Source organism: Netta rufina (assembly GCF_964035555.1).
Source record: "Netta rufina genome assembly, chromosome: 5".
Lineage (NCBI taxonomy): Eukaryota > Metazoa > Chordata > Aves > Anseriformes > Anatidae > Netta > Netta rufina.
Genome location: NC_140128.1, coordinates 16,931,014 through 16,947,501, shown reverse-complemented (window position 1 = coordinate 16,947,501; position 16,488 = coordinate 16,931,014). Strand labels below are relative to the sequence as shown.

The following is a 16,488-nucleotide window of genomic DNA, read 5'->3' as shown; positions in this document are numbered from 1 at the left end:
GTTCAGCTTCCCTGATTGCTTTGTTATCTTCAGCAAGGTGGTATGTGAAAGCATCTGTTGTCTTCTTGTTTGCACATGACATGCTGGAATATGTCTAGTAAATCCTGTCTGCTGTGCTATGTCTGATGAAGCTCTTACCATCTTTCAGTCTCAGCTTTCTTGCCTGCTATGAGTTGTACTACTTCTGGGCTTGTCTTGCAGTCTTTCCACCAGACAATGCTACCTGCTGTTCTCAGACCATAAATTAGTTTAGCTAGAATAATGGTTGCGAAAGACATGGCCATGAAAACTTAAAATTCTGTAGTCTTAAGAATGATCCGCAAGTTCAAACTCTGTTTATATTCACCAGAAAAAAAGGTAGAAGAAAACAATTGTTTTCCATGCGTAAATATTTCCAAAACTTGCTTTTCCCTTTATTTGAATTGCTAAATGTTGATAAATACGAGATAAATTGTTGCAAATTCCGTGCTTAAAAAAAAACAACAACAAAAAATTAACATAGAACAAATTTTTGTTAGCACTTTAAAAAATGGAAAATAAGAGCAGATGGAAAGCAAATAGAATGCAGTCTAAGCTTTCTAATCCTGTGAATTGCTTAGATCATGTCTGTAGGAGGATATAGGATTTTTCCTTCAAGAACACTAGTAATTACGTCCATAATGAATACAGTGGTTCTTGTAATTTATGGCTATTGTCTCATTTTTTTTCTGTGCATTGTTATCTTAAGCTGAAATTTCAGTTGGATGCTTGTTTCTTACTAGGTTGTAAATTCACTGCAGCAACAGACACAAGCTACATCTCCTCCAGTTCCTGAACCTCACACGCTCACTACTGTGGCTCAAGCAGATCCTCTTGTTAGAAGGCAGAGAGTACAGGACCTCATGGCGCAGATGCAGGGCCCATACAACTTCATGCAGGTATGACGAACCCGCTGCAGTACTGTGAAACTGGAGCCAAAACCAAAAAACAAAACACACAAAAAAAAGCACTTGCTGGCTTTTAATCATTTAAAGAGCCGCTGATGTTTGTTTGAAGAATATGATGGTCTTGCAAACCTTATGGTGCTGTATGACAATATTTCATCCAAAGCCAGCAAACTTATTGTATTGCTATGGAAGTACAATTAGAATGCTATTGAGCATTTCAGTTGTGTTTGTACTAAATCTGCAGAGGACGTGGAAAGTCGTGGACCACTGAATTAAGTAATGTATGGTACCTAAGTGAGACTTGCTATAAAATACCTCAAGCTCGTTTTAAATTGTGTTATGAAAAAAATCTGCAACACCCAAAGGGCATACTTTCTGGGTGGCTTCTTGAAAGTTTCTGACACAAAAAGGTTTCCTGAAGTTTCTAGTGTCTTTTAACCTCTAAAATTCAACAACTAGAAATGCATTGGGAAGTACGTGAATGCATTTCTTCTTACTCCCTAAATAAAACCTAAACTTCACTAATAAATGAAGCATATACTTAAACTTGTGGTTTTGGTGTGTTTTCTGTTTGTTTGGTTATTCCTTGTGTGTTTTTTTTCCCTACAAAAAAAAATGCTAATTTAGGGTAAAGAATAAAGAACCACATCACCTCCTATTCTACCTGGCTATTAAAATCTGCCTCTATTTATATCAGATAAACTCTAGTTTTTGTATTTGGACTGAATTTTCATTGTGTTAAATACCTTTTGGAATTCTTAGTATTGATACAAGTTTTAAATGGTAAAATTAGCTGTTGGTTTGTGGACTAGGTTTCTTTTCTTGTGACCTGCTCATTTGTACATTTGAACACTTTATCTTTTAAAAATCCAATAAACTAAATTTGGTTTTTCTATTATTTTTTTTCCCAGGACTCCATGCTGGAGTTTGAGAACCAAACACTTGACCCTGCCATTGTATCTGCACAGCCCATGAATCCAGCACAGAACTTGGACATGCCACAAATGGTTTGCCCTCCAGGTTTGTAATGGTAAATCCTAAACATAAATACTGGGGAAGCCTGCAAGTCGTCTGTTAGAAATGCTTCAATTACGGCTACATAGTGAAGGGATCATTGCAGCTAATATTACAGTACTGTTCAGGTTCGTTTTTCTACGAATTTGGATTGTACTTCTGAGGCATACTATTTATACACTTCCAATCCTCCTTTTTGTTTTGAGTTGGAACATTTTAAATGTTTTTAAATAGGCAAATTAGATTTTTGCCTAGTCTTTTGGAAATACCTGGAGTGTTCTAGATAACTGAAAAAAGTATTTGTGTGGAAAATAAATGGGTATTTTGAATATAGTTTTTCCATGCTAGAGGGATAATCATCTCTGATGATGATGTATCAAATAACTGAATTTAGATAAGATTGCAATGATGTTCTGTAAAAAGCTTTGATTGTACTATATAATAAGTGAAATTATTTCATTTCAGTTCATACTGAATCAAGACTTGCCCAGCCTAACCAGGTCCCTGTGCAACCAGAAGCTACGCAGGTAAATTTTTAGTAAATTTACAATTGATTTTAGTCTTAATTAGTGCTGTAACAGGATATAATTCCAAACTACAGCAGAAACTCAAAGGTGAAATGCAAAGGTTTTTTTTTAAGATCTAGTGGAAGAACTGTTTGGAAAGCTGCTTTGTGTAGTCCCACTCTTAAATACATGTAGTTGAAGGTTTCTCTGCATTCTGTTTGAGACAGATTGATAATTTGACACGCCAGTCTTTGCCTAGTAGCTTTCTCTTCTACGTCAGATATGTGGTATGCAGTATTTTTTAATATAGATAGAAGCAAGTTACTATTTATTCATTTATTTGCAGCAGAAATGCAAAGATCGGAATCACTTGGTTAAAGGGCAGTCTGTATCTGTTTAAGTGATCAAAACCAGATTTTACAGATTAATTGCATAGTTCCTGTTATTTTTGTCTTGCTCTGTTAAGAATTAGTCCCAGTTGCTTGCTTGGAGTATTTTATACTGGAGTTGTAGAGCTGCCAGAATGAGTTTGAATGCTGTTTTCAGTTGAGCTTTCCTGCAATTCTTTTTAAAGTAGGATTAATTAAACTTGGTTCAGTAATGTATATGTGATGTATTCTGCCTCTCATTAAGATGTGCAGTTTCTTACTGAGTTGCCTAGTGATTACAGAAATTCCTGACTTGGTATTAAGCACGTATGGCATCTCTGAGTATTCTGCTGATCTCAAGTAATGAATCTGATCCCTGTAGGTGTGTGGAAGCCAAAAGAAACAGATGTGTATCTTAAGAGTAATGACAGTATAAATGGCTGGCTTCATCTTTTAGAGATTAGCTCTGAAGCTTTTAAGTCACTTGTTTGTGTAAAAGCAGGAATATGTTTTCTTCTTTTTTCTTGAGAGTTTCCTCTGTATGAAAATGCTGAAATGCTAGTACTTGTGCAGTTTTCTTTGTTTGTAGATGTAGAACATCTTTTTTCATCAGTTCTCTCTGCCCTAGCTTTTTTTGTTGTTGTTGTTAAGTGTTCTGTAACTTACCCCTGTGGATTTTTTTTCTGATTTTCCTTGCTTCGACTAGTGCTGCCAATGATTCTCTCAGCAGTCTTGCAAGTGGTAGCTAAACTCAGTTCTTTTTAATATTCAACAAGACGTTCTGAACATGCCAGTAACTCAGTATCAATCAGTTGCCTCCTGAAGTCCTCAGTAGCCTTAAATGTAAAGTTTGCTGCTTTGTTAGTTTTCACTTACCCTGTGTAGGAGACCATAGGCTGTAAAAAGAGCAAATTCAGTCCACTGAATAACCAGTGCCTTTTCCATTTCTGTATGAGTTTGCCGTTCTCCCATATAAACTTCCTTATTTTTCTCTCACTCCCTCATTTCCCAGATTTATTGTAATGGTAGTTGTGGTTGTGTAAGGAAATTCTTCAATTAAAGCAAATGTCCAGCTGATAAAGAAATATTCACAGAATCAAATTTGGCAGGCGATTGGTGGCATGGCATGTCACAGTATGTCAAGCTGAGGTAGCTAAACCTCTGCTCATTACAGAGTACTTCATTTTTAATGGTTGTAAAGTTGTGCTGGAATAATTATTTTTACTAGAGAAAACCATTCCAGAGTTCTGTGATATTTTTTATAAAACTCTGTGTGAGAATCAGCTGACTTGGGGGCATTTGGGGTTTATTTTGTCAGGTTCCCTTGGTTTCTTCTACAAGTGAGGGATATACAGCTTCCCAACCCATGTATCAGCCTTCTCATACAACAGAGCAACGGCCACAGAAAGAATCAATTGACCAGATTCAGGCAAGTCAGATTTCACAGAGGTGGGAAGGACTATGCTTGCAGGTGTGATCAAATGTTCTTCTGTGGTTTTTTGAAACTGAAGCTTTGTGATTTTCAGTTATCTACTGATAGGGCTGTTACAGTTCCATATAAGTTCAAAATTTTGAGCCTGTCTGTGACCAGAAAGTCAGTCCTTTATAGGGTTGTTAAGTTACTAGATTGTCTGTTTAGTTAGAAGTAACGTGACAACATTAGCATATGAGCATCCATGTTATTAGTTTAGTTTACACACTGGCTACGAGTTAGTCCAGAAACCTGTTCATTTTGCCCCCTTTGTTTTTTTTATAATTGTGTTTCAAGTTAATGAGGAAGAAGTCTGTTACATTTTCCCTCTCCCATTATGCCGTTGTGAAAGAAGCTGTTCAGCTGATGTAGAAAATGTTCGTTTGCTGGAGTGAATCCAGTGCCTTTCCATTTTTTTTTTTTTTAGTGAAGTTTTCACTACTATTCAAAAACTGCTAAAATGTCGTTTGTCTATTTATTAGGCTTCAATGTCACTGAACGCAGACCAGACCCCGTCGTCATCATCACTTCCCCCTGCATCCCAGCCCCAGGTTTTCCAGGCTGGATCTAGCAAACCTTTGCATAGCAGCGGAATCAATGTTAACGCAGCTCCATTCCAATCCATGCAAACAGTAAGTAGCAAATAGTTTTTGAATGACTTTATTTTGGTAGTCATTCCTTTTGTTGTTGTTACAACATCGGAATTGGTTATGTAATTGCAAAAATGGTCTTTGGTTACTCACATTTCTTAGTCTTGCATATTTCTTTACATGATCCAATGAGGGGTTATAAAAAAATGCATTGGACCAGAAAGCTATCTTCCTATATTATAGGTATTCAACATGAATGCACCTGTTCCTCCTGTTAATGAGCCAGAAACCCTTAAGCAACAAAATCAGTACCAGGCCAGTTACAACCAGAGTTTCTCCAATCAGCCACACCAAGTAGAACAATCAGATCTTCAGCAAGAACAACTCCAGACAGGTAAACTTATTTTAGAGAAAATTAAAATGCTGAGAGTTTCAGTAGATCAGATAATCAAGGCTGTGAAGTCCTAAGAGATACAGCAAAGCATGTCACATGTTCTCACATATACCTGGTCTTGCAAAGCTGCCCTTCACTGGGCAATGTCTGACTTCTGTTACTTCATTTTGCACCCCAATATTCTGTCTTGGTTTGAATATTGAGCAGGGGTTGAAATTCAATATTTCTCCGTCAAAGTAATTTTGCCACTTGGTTCAGTTATAAATAGAATTATAAATCACAGACAGGATTAATGATTATTTGAAAGGTGAAAGCAGTATAGTGGAGTCCTTGCTCTGTTGATATTAAAGTTAAATGTGCCAAAGAAAAAGTTCATTGTACTAATTCAGATGACAAATTTTAAAAAATAAATGGTAAGATAAAATTGTGAGCAAATATGGACTGGTTCTCAGAGATGGTGGAATGTTCACAAAGGTCTAGAACCTTCTGCAAAAAAGGTTAGACAGTTGGAATATAGCAGGCAAAGTGGTTTCCAAGTTAGTAACTTAAGAAAAACAACTATAATACAAAGTCTATGTACAAAACTATTCTCCCAGCCTTCCTATTACTGCTTTCCACTCATAAAATGTGTAGATGCAGAGAGGGATTACAAGTGAAGGACATTGGAAAGAGATGGCAATGGTGAAGTGCTAACAGCTACTGGAGGTGTGGAGTAAAGGAAAAATGTGATCCTTATTCTCTGCAACTGATTATCATCATGAATTTTGTCTTCCTTGCAAGCTGGGTTAGGGAGGTGGGTAGATGAGAAGAGGAGGAACCAGATTTCCATTGTTGCCTTGCACTTTGTATGGCTCAAAAAACAACAACAAAACACCAAAAACGGAGTCTGGGGAACAGTACTGAAAGTGGGCCATGCGGTATTAAGTGCTTGTCATTCTGTAACATTTAAGTAAGTGTAACTGTTGATGCAAAAGAAATACAGTGCCCTTAGAATAAAACCCTGCCCATTGTAAAACCTCTAAAAAGCATGACCACTTCATGCATTCCTCAAGAACAGAAAGGAAGTTGGGAGATCAGAGAAGTTCATAGCACCCTGTGGCTGAGTGAGCTTGAACTACAGTCATGCTCCCTGTTGAATGATGAAGTCTTCTTTTCGTGTATAGGAAATAGGAGGGGGACTTATCGCTTAAAATTGAGATCTTGCTTAAATATTTGTTGTCAAGCTGAAGTTTTGCAGCTGCTTCACTCTTATATACAGAATTCCACTTTGTGTTGTATTCCTAATCCATTTCTGATGATTGCTGTGATACAAAGATGTGACAAACATTGTTCCCAAGAATCAGACAGTTTTAAGCTATCTATGCTGCTTTTGCCTTGTGATTTATGTATCATATAGAAGGAAAGGATCCCCCCATCCTACACAGCCAAAGCGGCCTCTGTGTTAGAACATTCCCACAACCTCACCTGTAGGCAGGACAGCTATGCCTAAGAGAATTTATTTAGTGATTGCAAGTATTTGTTAGTGGCCCTCCACTCAGTTCGGAGGGGAGGAAGTTAGAGACATGGGCTAACTTATTCACATTGGTTTTTAGAGTGTGTGTGCGTGGCTGATTTTTTTTTTTAAAGGGTTTGAAATAGCACAGGAAAACTTTACCTGCATTATGAATACTTATTTCTGAGCTTACAGTAGAGACTATTTGACATTGACTTAACCCAGAAATGGCAGACAGCTGATTTATCTTAATATTGTGGGATGGCTGACTAGTAAGCTCAACACTTAATTGTGCAGATTATTTTTTTTCAAATGGGTAAGCATTTATTGATGTGTACAATGGTACTTCAAAGCTTTGAACGTTGAGTTAGAAGGGGGTATGTGTGGGAGCATAAATACTCAGCCTTTATGCTCTGCTTTTTCCCCACTTGAAATATATAGTGGTTGGCACTTACCATGGCTCTCCGGACCAGACCCATCAAGTGGCAGGTAACCACCAGCAACCTCCCCAGCAGAATACTGGATTTCCACGGAACAGCCAGCCTTACTATAACAGTCGGGGAGTGTCTCGTGGTGGATCACGTGGGACTCGCGGCTTGATGAATGGTTACAGGGGACCGGCAAATGGATTTAGAGGTAAACAGCTTAATTAAACTCTCTCATCTGACTTTTATCTGGTCCTTTCTGGAAACACTGCGTCAAGAAACCATGTGTTATAAAAACGATGGTAGGTCATCTGTGCAAGCTGTTTATACTTGTAGTAAATATTCAGTTTGTTTTGGCTTACTTAAGCAGCTCAAATTTTAGATGCTTTGTTAGGCTTCCTACTAAGATGTAAATAAAGAAGCCTTTTCCCTGTTCTGTGCTTGAAGGCTTAATGTGTTTGACGAGGTATCTTAAGTTGTATTGCAAGCATAAACAAACATGGAAATATCCAACAGGATGTTTCACAACTATCAAGTGATGAATTCAGACATCAGTTGGTATTTCAAAAATGTTTTTTTTTTCTAGTCATGGTAGAAGTGGTATACTTTAGAGTTTCATCTTGCATCTTATTGAAAATGGACTTTATAATTCAGAAATACAAGAACAAAAGATCCCAAAGTCATTATCCTGAAGGAATTAATAGGAGTGGAGGAATGATACTGGATTTTTGGATAAATAAGAACAATTTAATCAGATATTGTGGCACTTTCAGTGTTGCAGAGATGGCCGGGATGTGTGTTAGAATGAGGAAGACGTTGTTTCCTTGTTTGGTTTTCTGGGATTAGACTTGTAAATATAGCACTGAAGGCTGTTTTTTCTTGCTCTGGTCTTGTCCTCTCATGTGGTTGGAGAGTAGAGAAGAAACCTGTGTAACAAAAATGCAATTGATTGTAGTTGAGAGGAAGCGTTCACCATTTGTTTGCTTGGAATTGATCTGAAATTCTGAGTTTTGGACTTGGGACTGAAGCCATCCTTGGCCATACTTCCTGGCTTTCAGAGTATTCGCTCTGGAGGAGCTTGAGTTGGCTGTTGTGGCCTTGCAGGTCACAGCTGTTACGTTTAGATCACAGTGTTTAGCTGTGGGTTGAATGTTATCTGAATGAAACCTCAAATTACTAGAGAAACACATTGAATGGTTATCTCATCCTCATTCTTACTAGATAGCTGTTCTTGTTACTTGTAATAGTACTAGCACTGATGCTGCATAGAGTTGCTTAAATTGCAGGTTAAACAGTGCTTTTTTTTTTCTCTGAGAATTAGGTAGAAAGCTCTTAAGTTTTTCTTTGTGGTAGCATAATATAATAGGTTATTGTTTCTAAGTGAAGGATGTGCATTCTTTTCCATAGGAGGATACGATGGCTACCGTCCTTCATTTTCCAACACTCCAAACAGCGGTTACACGCAGCCCCAATTCAATGCTCCTCGAGATTATTCAAACTACCAGCGGGTAAGCTACCAGTATGTCACGTCAGTCTAGAAGTAGAAGAAAAATACATGCATCAACAAAAGCACTGATGCAAGTCAATAAGTGAAAACATTTCCCTGTGACTTTTTTATTTCTAATGAAGACAAAAGTTTTAGATACTGAACAGATATTTGGAAATTGCTGAATTGGAAATGGCTAGTTATAATTGGGAAGCCGAGTGATTTTTGAAGTAGCTATAGCAAAGTTGATTGAATTGTAAAGAATTCTCTTAAATACAATTATCATCACAACTTTGTGAGAAAGAATGATACTTAAAGAACATAAATCCACTGAAATCATCTTTTCAAACTTTTAAGGGACTGTCTATCTTCTGCAACACTGATTTGTTACTCTGAAATGGATATAAAATTTCAGTGTTCTGTAGGAAGTATGCTCTGTCTGCTCAAAGCTTAGTCTGACAGGAAAATATCTGTCTCTGCATTATCCCCATGCAAATATTCACCAACAAAGGAGAAGACTAGTTTTGATCCTACCATTAGAATGTTAATTCATTTTTTGACTGGTCCTTTATGGAAACCCATCTGTTTGATCTGTGTGGAGTTGGAAGAAATCAAACACTAAACAGTTCTGTTCGCCTTTATTACTTACATTGAAAAAATATTCTGTAACTGGAGAGAGGATTTGTCATTGTACATTCTTATTACAGTTGCTAGATGCTAGGAGGACTAAGACTTCATTTTCCTCACATGAATTAAAGCTAGTAAAATGCTGTATGTTGAAGTTACAGGTGTTGCATCAGTGCAGATTGTTGTAAAAGCTCTTTATTCCACTGATGACTATTAACATCCTGAAACATTATACAATATTTGTTTTATGTCATAATGTTTTTCCATTTTTATACTTCAGGATGGATATCAACAGAATTTCAAACGTGGCTCTGGACAGAGTGGACCTCGGGGAGCTCCTCGAGGTAATTCCTGAGTAGTGTATACTTGATTTGGGCTAAATGGAAGCTTTTGATCCAAATTCTGAACTTTTGTATTTAAAAAGCAGCCTCAGTCCTTATTCAGCAGATCACAATTGAAGGATAAGCTTGCTTTCCTCTGACCTCATAGTTGACCCTGCTTTGGAACTCGGTCTTGTACTTGTAGAAAACATCCTGAGGTCCTTTCTCACTTTAATTTTACTATGTAAGGGTATGGAAATGTGTTGTCCTGTAGCTTGTTAGTGTCTGCTATGTGTACATCTGAGAAAACAGCAAAATATTTATCGTAAGGCTGTAATTGAGCTTACATGTTTTATTTTTCAACGCTGTTTTCCACATTTTTTTTTCAGTAGATACTGGGTGATAAGATTGTCTTCTGCCTCCTGCAGACATTTTTATGATAATTCAGGCTGAATTTTGAGGAGTTCTGTCCTTGACCCTCTTGGTACTGAGGGCCCCATAGTGTGGAACTGTGGCCTGGAGTTAAACGTTGCATCAGGCTGTGGTGAAGCTGAGAACATACTACAGAAACCATAGCTATAAATGAATAAAAGTCTTGAGGTTCATTGTCAGAGATGTGCAGGCAAGCATGAGAGGACTTCACCAAGTGACAGACAGTTCTCATATATTGAGAGTGCAAGCTACAAACAAATCCTTTCTTAATGAGGGACGGAATGAATGGAAATAAAAATGTGATTTATTTAGCTTGCAGTATCTATACTCAAACACTTAAAAAAAACAAAAACAAAACAAAAAAAACCTATTGCCTCGCATTACTGCAGAGTTCCTTGTTTTAGTTTTCATACCTTCATGACATATTTTTTTAAATTTTTCTTGAAGTTAGTGCGGCTTAGTGGTTCTGGGAAAAAAGTTACTTGGCTGAAGTTGCAAACTACAGACAGGTTACATAATGCTGAAATTTGATTTAAAGGTGCTTTTAGAACCATATATAGCCTAGATACACACCAGGGACTTCTTACCCAGTTTATACTCAAGCTTTTAGGATTTTTTTTAACAACCTGACTTCATGCATAATTCAAGTGCTTTTTTATATTTTTTCTAGGTCGTGGAGGGCCCCCAAGACCAAACAGAGGGATGCCTCAAATGAATGCTCAGCAAGTGAATTAAACGAATTCACAGGATTACATGAAACGCCAAAACCACACTGGCCAGTGTACTATACATGTTACCAGAAGAGTTATTATCTATTTGTTCTCCCTTACAGGAAGTTTGTTGTAAAGGGACTATTTTCATTACCCATAATGACAGGACTACAGTTGCCAGCTTTATATTACCTGGATATGGAAAGAAATGAAACAACGTTTACTCTGCATGTTCTGTCCTAAGCATCATCTTGAGCCTTGCACATGAGATTCAGATTCCTCACCCTTGCTAAGAGTAAAGCAAAAAAGGCAATTTTCAGGGTGATCCAGTCTCCATGGTTAACTGAAGTGGCAGGAAAAAGCAAAGACTCACTTCTGACATTAAAGTGATGCAACAAATTTTGGATATAATCTGCAAATTCATAAAGATTTTCTGTGGTGGCAGTTAACAAAATCTAATGTTCCCATGAAAGGATTGAAAAAGTGAAGTGTGGCTTGATAGAGCAACTGCATTTCAGCTTTTTCCTATTAAATTGAAGCACTGAACAGTTCAAGATGTGTAGTGATGCATATTTCCCCAAGTAGGCTTATAGCCAGTTTTTGACAAAGAAGAAGCACCCTTAGCTACAGCACTCCTCATCACCAGGGCCCTGTTTACTGTGGCTAAGGATTTAAGATCGCTTGCATAACTGCTAATGTAACTGTGTAATTTTTTAAAAAAAGAAAAAAGCTTTGATTTGGCACTTCAACAAAATTTTGCAACAAATGTGAGATTTAACCTGGATGGCCACTGTATATTTGATGTGAAGTATTTAGATATCTCTTTGAAACACATTTAAGTTTCTTTGATAGCAATGACTTTTGTAAGGATTGGTACTCTCTATCATTCCTTATAACTTGCACATTGTCTGTCACTAATACTTGACCTTGCTGTATTATCACCTAAATAACTGATGCCGGTACTGATGGAAATCTCTAATGGATAATCATAACACTTTTGGTCACATGTCCTTTTTGTCTTTCCTGCAGCCTTGAAGGTTTTAAGAAATCTCAAATGCCCGCTGCTGCTGCCCTTTTAATTGCTATCTTTTGAAAAGCACCAGTATGTGTTTGAATTGATTTCCCCTTTTAAGGGAAATGACAGCCAGCAGTTACAGTTCTAATGGTATAAGCAAGACAAATAAAACATGTTTATAAAAATTGTATCCTGGAACACTGGTTTTCAGCGACTGAAACAAATTTAATGTAATGGGTTGACATTTCATAAGGTTTTTTCACTGAAAAGATTTTCTTTTTCCTGAATAGATGTAAACCTTCCTCCTGTTTTCTGATTTTATTTGAATATCTCTTGTGACTTCTTCTGGCAAACTTTTCTTTTTATGGAGACTTTCCTTTTCATCAAGGCAGCAATGTATAGAAGAAATGGCATAAGACTAGGAGCTGGAAATAACCAAGTCTTATTCAAGTTTTACTGCATACTCGTAGTATAATCTTTGGAAAATCACTTGTGCCTAACTTTTGTGCACATGCACTCTCTCTGCAGTGGGGAGAATATATTGATAGCTGCCTCCATAGAGGTGTTGGTAGTTCTGTTGCATTTATAGCACATGCAAGAAGAAAAGTGCTATAGTGCTCATCAAATAATTTGTGTGTGTGGAAAGGTGAAATTAAAGAACAGCTACCTGTTGTATAACTGTTATATACAAAACTGAAGGTTGTTTTCGCTCAGAGGTTCACTCAGAGGGCCATTTCTACTTTGTATCACAACCGAACTTTCTGAATTTGTAGTCAGATTTTTGACTTCATTGTGAAATAATCTGAAACTCCATATAAATAGGTGGTAACATCACTTTTCCTTGTTGCGTGTGAAGAGCACAAATGAGAAATGTTTTTACTGAGAGAAGTGAAAAGCTTTTGAAGACAATACTACACAGCAAACATCTTGAAACAATGCTGATGGTTAGAAGCGCAGCAGTTTTAGTCAAGGCCTAGAAACATTCCATACCAGTATAACGATATAACCTGCAGTCCGGTAAGAAATTGCTGTTCTGTGTCTTTTTTAGGAAGCTATTACTGAAATAATAGTCCCAACTGTTTTTTTAACTGGAAAAAAATAAAAGACGAACCTTTTAATGCTGAACTGACATAGGAAAATAGTGAATTCTTCTTTTTTTGTTTTGTGCATCAGCTTACTTTTAAATGGTTGGTAGAACACAAGCTATTCAGCCTTTTCTATTGCACACCAAATGCGAATTCAAAAGCTAATTGTAGTTTGATAGTAAACTTGCAGCGTACTGAATTAAAGACCACTGAATGGATCAGAACATTCCACTTAATTTTTTTTTTTTTTACAGCATAATTTAAATTTATTAATAAAATGTGGGTATCTGAGAGGTCTCTTATTTGAGGTACACAACCTTGTGAGCTTTTCCATGTATGATAACGGTCTTTAGAATAGCTGCTCTGCTGTATGCTGATAGAGGGAGATGTGTTTTAGTAATAACTACAAAACAAGTACTTAATACGTGTTTGATCTGGGAATTTGCACTGATTCCTTTAATCTCAATTCATGCAGCTAATAAACAGTATACTGAAAAATTGCTTTGAGTCACAGTGTGGCACACAGATCCACAAACTGGTTTTCTGGCCTGCTCAGAGGGTTCTGTTTGTTAGCCTAATGGTTGATTGTAAGGGTCCAGATTGTTTTCTTCTCTGCTTGATCCACTGCAGTGCGAGTGTGGAGCTATGCATTTTAAAGAACTATATTTAGAGAACTAAAAGAGCTTTTAGGTATCTTCACTCCCTAACTTAGTTCAAGATCTGAGTCACATTCAGATCACAAGCACTCCTAGATAACTTTAATTTGAAAAAGACCGTCTTTAGAACAATGACTGTTAAAAAAAGTGATGATACTGGGGTAAAAAGGGGGGTAGTTCTGGCTCAGTTGTGTTGCAGAGTCCTTTCTGGATGCCGGGGGGAGAAAGGAATTTATTTCAATGAGCAGCTGCTTTAGGCTTAGCTGGCTTTAATGCCTGTGGTTGTAAAGAGTTGAGTGAGTGTAGTACACTCCTTCTGAGCCAGTATATAAGCACATTGATTGCCCTCTTTTGGTGGTTTTACTTGATTCTTCTGTGAATTAGTCTCCTGAGAGCATAACACGCTTGTAATGACTGCCTTACATACAGTCAACTAAGAGAGATACAGATTTTTATTTTTGGCTGGGGCTTCATTAATATTGGAAGGCTGTGATGATACGCAGTGGTATGCATTTGGGAGCTGACTTTTAGCATCAGTGTCTTTAATATGAGGATTCTTGAGTAAATCATTTACAGATGGCTCCAGAGTTTCCAGATGTTTCCACCTAATGTTACTCTGGCAATCTTGGATCCTTTTTAGACATCCTATAAGTTTTAACTCAGAAGTCATGAGTTGCTTCTCATACCCGAGGACACTTTTTTCCTACTTTTTACTTAGTTCTCCGTGTGTATGGGCTCTCTTCTTAAGAAGAGTTCACTAGTACAAATTTTGTATTTTGCTGTGGAGTTAGTTGAAGACTTAATCACTATTTTCTTTCCAAGATACTGTTTCATGTGTAGCAATATCTGAAGCACTGAATTCTGGTGGCTCTAAACATCATCCAGAGTAGCTGCAAGAGTAATGTTGATGACTTTTAATAGCTAGTAATGTATTCTCCTGGGACTTTCTAACTTTCAGAGAATTCACGACCTTGAAAGTATGTTGTATCAAACTGTTCTGCATATCTTATTAGGTAGATTTTTTTGATTGAATTACAGGTTACCTTCATACATGTTGTCTTTGTAGAATGAATCGAGCTTCCTTCTCTCACCAAATGGTACTCAGTAATTTTTCTGGAGAGGGAAAAGTGTTCAAATGGCTTTAACCCTAGACAGACGTTGAAAATAGGATTACTGCTTTCACGGTATTTACTTCCTGTAATTAACTGCAAATGGGGCAAAAACTCTGTAATCCAGTAGAATAAGGTACATAAGTAATTAGAGGAGTTTTGATCTTCCTTTCCTTTATTTGAAAGATCTGGTACTAGCTAAGCTGAGTAGTTGACTTTCACTTCTTTGCAAGAGCTATTCATTATAAGTGCTCATCTGAGACATGTGTTTAGTGTCAGTGGACAAAATTGTGCTGTTCAGATTCTAACATCCCAAGTCTGCTGTGGACAGAAAGGGACATGAGGAAGCTGCTTATTAACCAGCCCTGTTAATGAGGCTGCCAGAGTTGCATCTTGAAAAACGAAGATTCTTCCTGTCATGCATGCAAAACTGTTCTTAAATGAACTGAACGCAAACTCAGGTACATGAAGTTACAGACTTACAGATGGAGTGGAGGAGGAGGTTTGCAACTATATGAATATGTCTGCTTGAGTCTTTCAGGTCCTTGTACCTGTTTATACAGTACTCTGCATCTGCATTGGACATGGATGGAATTTTAAAGGTTTTCAAGCATTTGAGCTAGCACCATTGAAGTTCTACAGATGGGGCAGATATCCACCACTGATTGACCTAAAAATCAGTGTGTCATCTGAAAAGCAAGCAGGAAACGATCCTAAACAATAAAATATTCATTTTGAACTTGGAAAGATGATTTTTTCTTTTTAAAACCTGGGCTTAAATACAGTTATGATTGTCCTCTGGAACATTGCTGGAAACTCGAGCACTGCAAAATTGTGTGGTTTCCTTGTGATTCTTTCTGTAGGTGACAATATCTTCGTTAAAGCTTCTTTGACTATGCCATCACCACATCAGCATCTGAGTGATCAGTCTCATACTAGTCTTGGGTGTCATATTCAGTGGCAAAACTACATACGAGGATCTTTAACGTTAATTTTGAAAAATTAACATTGTTAATGTTTATTTAACATCAGGTTGACATATCCTGTACTTGTGAAGGGTAAACACTTTTTTGTTTTCAGAAGGAAAGGGGGATGGTTTTTCAAAATCTCCAGTTCGCAATTTCTGCTTTCTCTTGCATTCAGATGGGTTTTCTTCCAAATCAGTACCGTTTCGAGGAATAAAGCTTTCATGCATTTTTATAAGCACTACACTTGTCTGCTTAGGGACTGATACTGAATTTAAATCATCTAACATTTAAGAAGAAATCTAAGCTGATGAGAAGGCTCCAGTGGACTTTTAAACTTAATGTCCTTTCTTGTGTGAAAGAAATCCCTACCCTCACTTGCTTCTATGAAAACTTAAAAGTAGCATCTTGGGTTTCTACTCTATTTCTACAGAGTTTCAGAAACTGGACATCCTTGAATTTCTACTGTGATTTGACAGAGCCTCTGATAAATAAGAATTTCTGATGATAAACTAATTTTCTAAATGGTTTATTTAAGGGAAGAGGTGCTATTCTATTCATTTTCTTAAGCTTTTTGAATATGATGCAGTTGAAGTTATTTGTGGCTCTGTAGATGTAGCCTTAATGGAGGGAAGGTAAACTCCCAAAATTCGCATCCTGAAGCCAGTTTGAGTGGTGTTAAAGAGAACTGTGTTAGCAAAACTAAAGTCTAACTTAACAATTGTAAGTAGTTTGTTCTGAGTGAAGTTTATCAGTTAGCTTTTGCTGCAATTATCATCCCTTTAACTTTAGAAGTTAGGTTACTTTCCTCCCTTTTAATGTTCATAAAATAATCAGATGGATGTAACTAGTTCAGTTCCAACTATGGTGTCCTATTTCTCCTTTGTATGAAATGTG

The 16,488-nt window shown here is 37.1% G+C and overlaps 1 protein-coding gene across 3 annotated transcripts in view; it reads left to right on the top strand.

Moving 5' to 3' along the window:
* Positions 1-11,976, top strand: part of CAPRIN1 (cell cycle associated protein 1) — a 33,468-nt gene extending 21,492 nt beyond the window's left edge. For 2 of the 3 annotated variants that reach the window (XM_084288315.1, XM_084288314.1), the window contains 10 exons: positions 762-917; positions 1,838-1,946; positions 2,406-2,467; positions 4,133-4,243; positions 4,768-4,917; positions 5,119-5,269; positions 7,203-7,397; positions 8,594-8,694; positions 9,580-9,643; positions 10,722-11,976. In XM_084288315.1, coding sequence (XP_084144441.1) covers positions 762-917; positions 1,838-1,946; positions 2,406-2,467; positions 4,133-4,243; positions 4,768-4,917; positions 5,119-5,269; positions 7,203-7,397; positions 8,594-8,694; positions 9,580-9,643; positions 10,722-10,786 — 1,164 coding nt within the window. In that variant the 3' untranslated portion in view covers positions 10,787-11,976. The remainder of the gene's footprint in view (positions 1-761; positions 918-1,837; positions 1,947-2,405; positions 2,468-4,132; positions 4,244-4,767; positions 4,918-5,118; positions 5,270-7,202; positions 7,398-8,593; positions 8,695-9,579; positions 9,644-10,721) is intronic. The other variant, XM_084288316.1, reaches the window with a different exon arrangement.
* The last annotated feature ends 4,512 nt before the right edge of the window (positions 11,977-16,488 follow it).